This window comes from Musa acuminata, chromosome BXJ2-4, assembly GCF_036884655.1.
Source record: "Musa acuminata AAA Group cultivar baxijiao chromosome BXJ2-4, Cavendish_Baxijiao_AAA, whole genome shotgun sequence".
Classification (NCBI taxonomy): Eukaryota; Viridiplantae; Streptophyta; class Magnoliopsida; order Zingiberales; family Musaceae; genus Musa; species Musa acuminata.
The window spans coordinates 28441329-28447821 of NC_088341.1; the positions used below are offsets into that span (position 1 = coordinate 28441329).

Here is a 6493-nt window from a genome sequence, read left to right on the forward strand (position 1 = left end):
ACGTCTTGCTGCCATAAATTATTTTATTGGATAGAAGATTATTCTGTGATCGATAAGGAAATTTTCTGATAATTATTTCTGGTGGTAAAAATGAATAGTCGCAATGGATTCTGATGATTTAAACGCTTCGTACCATTTAAGTACTTTGTTTCAAGCGCATGAAAGAAAAAAAAAGATCATGAAACAAACTGTTTATTCATGTATTTCTTGAGTCATCAAAGTAATATGAGAACGCTACAAATTGATGGAAAATATATTAGCAAAGTAGTGCACTTTAGTGCAACTTGATGCCGCTCTAGTCAAACGTGGCCGCTGACCTAACACTTGCAAGCTGCTCTTGTTAAGCATGAAAACAAAGAGAATTATGCATGTATAACAATAATATTTTCAGATCCACAATGTAGGAAAGGAGAAGCATTAATTGCAACATTGCAGATGCCATCTGTCACAAAAAACACAGTGATCTTTTGGTGTGTACAATGTAAACATCACTGCAAAGTTGTGTACAGGTAGGACAGCTCTAGGTCTTTTACTATCAACTACAGTGATCTTATTTGTTGCAGCATCTATACTGAGACGACCATGAGAGGGACCCTATCAAAGGCAAATATTTTCCTTTATATGCAACCTAGCTAGAACTAACATGAGTTAACCTTGTATGGCTATGCAGGTAGGAGCTGAGAGCAGCGGTTTATCATTTTGCAGTGGCATCATCTTCCAACCTATGGACTTGTAGTTGGTGATCCTTATTTGTTATTGGCCTTAATAATAGGTGGCAAAATAGCTTCTACAGCTTGACATTTCCCTAGATGTCTACATGCAATGATGTTAATTTGTCAGAATATGCTCAAATTTCATAGACAATAACCTGCCTAGGGATATGAAAATGATCAAGGTACCTAATTTTGGTCAGATACGTAAATTTGGGTGAACGTAGATGTTGAACTGTATAAAGTTCACTTTGATATTTGATGTTCATCATTTGAAGGCAGTAATAGCCTTAAACTATCTAAAATAGGAAGCTACAACAAAAAAATGGAAGGATACACGTTCATCTTAGACAATAAAATGAAATCTCAAAACCCATCTGATTTTAAGAAATATAATTTTCTTGATTCTTTACAAATAAAATAAACAAAAATTTGTATCACATGTCAAGTTTTCTTTCTTTTCTTATGATCCTCCTTTTAGTTAGATGTCTAAATGATCAAATCTTAAAAGAAGTGAGAATGTAATTCAAGTGCAATTTGCAAGCTCTTTCAAGGTTTTACATATATTAGGAATTTCTTGCTTAACAATGAGGTATACATGTGTTTATATGAGATAATATTCTTCAGAAACCAATTGAGGTATATATTGCGAAGCTAATAAACATAGAAAATGAACCTAAAAGTTTAGGAAACGATGTTTTAGTCTAATTATCATATCCGTGCAAGATAAATGCTTATGCCTCTCTAAGACCATCAAATCTAGGCAGCAATGGATAAAGGAATTACATTACCTAATAATGCATGAAGATAAAAGGAGTCATCCTACCAAAGATGTTTCATATGTACATATTGGTAAAATATTTGTAATATCTTGAGATGTCTCATCTAAAACTACCCAATAATAAACCTACTGCTGTTATAATTAGCATTAAATTCAGCTTATCTGCATTCTTTTATTTTTTTATATTCATGATCTTTCAGCTTAGCTTCAAGCTCTAAACCATTTTCTTCTGCAAATATGTTTTTTTAGTATAGCTCAACCGGAGACAACTCCAGCAAGCAGACAGACACATGAACTTGACATATCATTGTTTTGTTCAATTTATGAACAGTCCTCTCCTAGTGTATCTTTTTGTTTTGTTCAATTACAAATGGGGTATATGTCAGTATTACTCTAATAATTATTTTCAAAAAACTAAGGTTTTATGTATATATTAAACTTTCGTGATGAAGAGAAGCCTCCATTTTCCTTGACAGTGCTGTAAACATGTATACCCCTGCTGTCTTCTTCTCGATGTTATCACCACTACAAAACCATGAACTAATAGACACTTAAGCATTAGGATAAAAACTATTCATCGATGCTTATTCATACTTATATAATACATCCAATGGGAACAGTATATTTTACTATTTGTTTGTCACTTCTATGATTGTGCACTGCTATTTCATTCGAGTACATGCATGTGTACATCTTAATTTACTGCTATTAATCTCTTTAGTGTTGAAGACAAGTATATAATGAGATGGAAGGGTAAGTACACATTGACTTTTGGAATGTGATGACTTCTATAAAACTCATCAGTTAATCATTCTGACTTCCTGCCAGCCCCGACATTGAATTCTCGTCATAATTCCCTAATGATAAAATGTTCGGTGAAGCATCAACCAAGAAGAAAAAAAAGATGAGATTGACAAGAACCACATGAAGACGAGAAAGAACCCAATAGAATTGACTCAGGAAGGTAATTCCCATTTTCAATGCATCTGGGAGAAATAGAGAAAGATCTGAACAACGACGACCTTTGTCTGACAAGAGGCTAGCATATGATATGGTTTCTGGCAAAAGATAAGATTGATGAGAGAGATAAAATGTCAGCTCGCAAATCCAGCCAGTTTCTTTCTCCAAAGCCTCTGCCGTTATCATGCTTTCTTGTCATTCTTCCTTATATCCAGGCCAAAGAGAGAAAGAGACGAGTGAGCGACAGAGAGAGGAGGGATATCCTATGCACCTCAAATAAAGAAGTAATGCATGCAAACAACGAAGGGACAGGATAGACAGGCGAAGCAGAATGTGAGGTTTCCACTATAACTTGATTCCATATCCCCATGCCATGCATGGCCTGTGACTTTCTGCCCTCGGGGCTGAGACATGACCTCAAGTAAGATAAAAGAAAGGATAGCTTGGCATATGACACTCTTGAAAAAAACAAGAGGCGAGTAAGCCATTAAGAACAAAGGAATCCTTTGCTTGCTGGTCTACCTGTTGCCTAACTACTTCAAACGAACTCAATGTTTTTGTGGTCGTCCATTTCCAACCCCGGCAGGGCCTTAAGGGTGAACCCCGCAAGAAGACTACACTAGTAGATTGTGATCCCGAGAAGTCAAAAGGCTTAGAGTGAGAGGAGTAGGAGAAAGCTAAGTCATGACGTTAATTAGATGCAATCGCCTTGCAGGAAATTTAATAGGACACATCGTCTAAGATATATAGAAAACTGGAAACAAGAATAAGACACTACCACTGGTTCTAAATTCTGAAAGAAGCACATAGCTAGCTTAGCTCTAGATGTAAATGATGATCTACCTTGCCAGCCTTGGTGAGTTCTTAGCTCTCTAAGGCCTTGGGTGGTGCGGGAAGAACTGGGTGCCCGCCATGAAGGCGCTAAGTGGAGTGGTATAAAGGGCGGATGGATCCAATAATCCGGTGGAAGCCGCCGGGGTTGTCGAGCTAGTGGGTGCAGCAGGAAGGCTAGTTGCAATAGCAGCTGCGGTGGTAATAGCAGCGGCGGCCGTGGAGGACGAGGATTCACCGTGGAGGGCGCGAGGAGTCGAAGGGTACTGGGAATCCGGGCCCTGGTCGTAGAGGATGCCCCTGAACACATGCCCGCCGATGCTGATGGCGGTCTGGTATGCGAACTCGTCCTCGGCGTCGTCCATCGGGCTGACCCGCACGCACCGGAACACTGCCGGCGAGCTCACTTCGGTGGGGAAGCTCACGGCCTCCATCCCGCCGCCTCCTGCCGCAGTTCATTTATACTTGGTTAAGTGTACGCCATCAATAACTCTTACACTCATTATTAGCGTAGAAAGGTGAAGAGGGAGCAGGACAGTGAAAGACCGGAGTGAGTCGGAGTGATGGAACTGAGCACACGCAAAGGATTCGAGTGAATAGTGGAATTGATACAGGAAATAGTAGAATGATTTGTACTGCATGTGCTGCTGGTGATACCTGATGACGTGGTGGTGATGGCGGTGGGGAGGCGGGTGGCTATCTCCCTTGGCCTTTTGGAAGGCTCTCCTCCACTGCCACCACCTCCACTTCCTCCGGTGGGAGCTCCGCTGGTCGATCCACCGATTCGGAGACGCTGAGATTGCTGCTGAAGGGCAGCGGCGGCGGCGAGCTGATGCTGGCGCTCGCGGCGCTTCGCAGCTGGGACCCAAGTGCTCTTGACGTGCGTGGGGCACTGGAAGCCGCGGCTCTTGCAGCAGGTCCGGCACCGCATGTGGACGCAGTCCTTCTTGGCCTGGTTGCCGCAGTCTTGGCAGCTCATCCCCCCTCCGCCGCTGCCCCTCATGCTTATCGTGCGGCCAATAGCTCCACCAGCTTGCAGCGGCTCATCCGAGAACGAGAGGAGCCCGGGGGTGGAGGTGTACAGATGGTGCTGCTGCTGCCGCTGGATTTGCTGCTGGTGCTGCTGCCATAGCTCGAAGCCTCTCGTGTAGGTGATCTCTTCGTTTCTACTGCCACCACCACCGACGCCGCTTGATCCGCTGCCGTAGAGGAATAAGCTCTCAGGTGGGATACCTTCTTCCCCTCCTTGCCTGCTTCCCCCACCTAGAGAGAATCCTGCCATGCTCCCTCCTCTGGAAGTTTTAAATCCATAGCAAGATCGATCGATCCCCCTTCGCCTCCTCCTCGTCTACCCTCTGCCCTAATCCACTAGATCTAATTATTTATAAAGAAGAGAAAAAAAAAGGAAGCACAGAGTATAGCATGACAAAACTATAAAGCAACTGATAAAAAGGGCTTAGAATTTGGGGAGGGGGGGGAGGGGAGGGGAGAGAGAGAGAGAGAGAGAGAGAGAGAGTAAAATAGGTGATTGTACCTCTAGAGAGTTACTTCTATCCTTGTAGAGCAGTAAAAGGGCCGTTCTTGATATGCTGGCTTCGTTGCTACTTCACTGCTAATATTGTCTGCTTTTTGTTTTCTCCGATCTCTAACTACTGAGAGAGAGAGAGGGAGGGGACGCAGCGGCAGTAGCAGCAGCGGCTGCAGCAGAACTACTCTCCCTCTCTTCTCACTCTCTCTCTCTCTCTCTCTCTCTTGTTCTTTGATCGCTCCAAATCACTTCCCTTCTCTCTCCTCTTTCTCTCTTTGGAGAGTTATATTTAAGACATGGAATTAGAGCCACTGCAACGCCGCCATGGAGACTGCAAACCCTCGCTGCCGCTGCCACAACCTCAATTCCATTTATTGCACCACCCCTCCCCCGCACTCTCTCTCTCTCTCTCTCTGGCGGAAAACCTATTCTCTCTCACAACACACACACACAAACAAAAAGGATGATATAGTTAATGGATTTAAGCTAGGAAAAAAGTGAGAACAATGGGGATGCCGGTGATCAGCAATTGGTTGTGACTGAGGAAAAGGAAAGGAAAAAAAAAAAACAAAGGTAACAAAAGAAATCAACCTCGCTGCATCCTTTTTGTTCCCTAATGAGATCATCCATAATAAGTCATCCACAAGATGATGGACCATGTTATTGCACGATCCGAGGGAGGAGAGAGTTACACGTGTCGGACAGCCAGCTGTTGGTTGGCCGTCCTGTGTACGCGCAAAACCCGGTACTTTTGCTGCCTCTTCACTTTAATGTCCCTGCTCAAAAGTTAGAGGCCTAACCACAACACCAACAGACAACAGAGAAAAGAAGACCTCGCGAAAAGTCTGCCCTCATTAAACCATCCATTTGAACATTTCTGCCATTGTCTTTAGCGTGTAACACTCGGTGTCCATATCAATGCCAGTGTCACCAAAAGTGCGAAATCGAAAAGGGAAAATTTAAGTGTTCCTCAATATCAGTGTTGCACACAGTTCACAGAATGAATGGGAGAAGATGACAGGCTGGTCTTCTTTATTCTGCCAAGTGAAATGAACCCAAGTTATTATTATTAATAGATTGGAGTGAACTCGAAGGAAGAAGCAGCAGCAGCAGCAGGAGACTTGGGATTACTAGCAACGCCAGCGAGGGTGTTTCTGACCCGTCGTCGTAGGTCCTCGTATTCGATTCCTATCCATTTCTTTCTTTCCCTTTCTGGGTACTGTTTTTGACCTTATATTATAAGCGTATACTGCAGCTTTTAACGTTCGGTACTATACGTGAGTTTTCTATTGTCATGCATTCATTGCTCCGCCGGTCCGGCATCCCGCCGAATATAGCTACTCCACTCGGGACACGCGCCATTTCCGACAAAAAACAAAAAAAACACTCTTCCATCCGCTCCAGTATTATACATGCATGCATGGGTGATTACGTGCGTGATCCTCAATAACATACTATTTGTATTTGATTGATTATATGCTTGCTTATTTCACCGGTTTACAAGGTGAAAAAAATAATGTGTCATACATTTATGATGGATTCCATTAATAGTTCGGGCATTCGGATGGCTACTTAGCAAAGCCGGTGCAGGAAGTTGAAGACCATTCCATGGATGAGTAAGATTTGGAATAATTAAAGACCTGACTAGCGGATGTGAGATGATTGGTCCACAGGATGAGGACC

General features: G+C 42.9%; 1 protein-coding gene across 2 annotated transcripts; it reads right to left on the reverse strand.

The window, feature by feature from the left end:
- Positions 1-2418: 2418 nt before the first annotated feature.
- Positions 2419-5322, reverse strand: LOC103981947 (protein SHORT INTERNODES 1-like). 2 transcript variants are annotated; one of them, XM_009398721.3, is made up of 3 exons: positions 4817-5322; positions 3940-4642; positions 2419-3727 (listed from the first exon to the last, which is right to left on the reverse strand). In XM_009398721.3, the coding sequence occupies exons 2-3, from the start codon at positions 4562-4564 to the stop codon at positions 3324-3326; spliced, it is 1029 nt and encodes a 342-aa protein (XP_009396996.1). In that variant the 5' UTR covers positions 4565-4642; positions 4817-5322; the 3' UTR covers positions 2419-3323. The 2 variants fall into 2 exon arrangements, with proteins under 2 accessions (XP_009396996.1, XP_009396997.1); XM_009398722.3 differs by having other exon boundaries at positions 3940-4637; positions 4817-5321.
- Positions 5323-6493: the final 1171 nt, after the last annotated feature.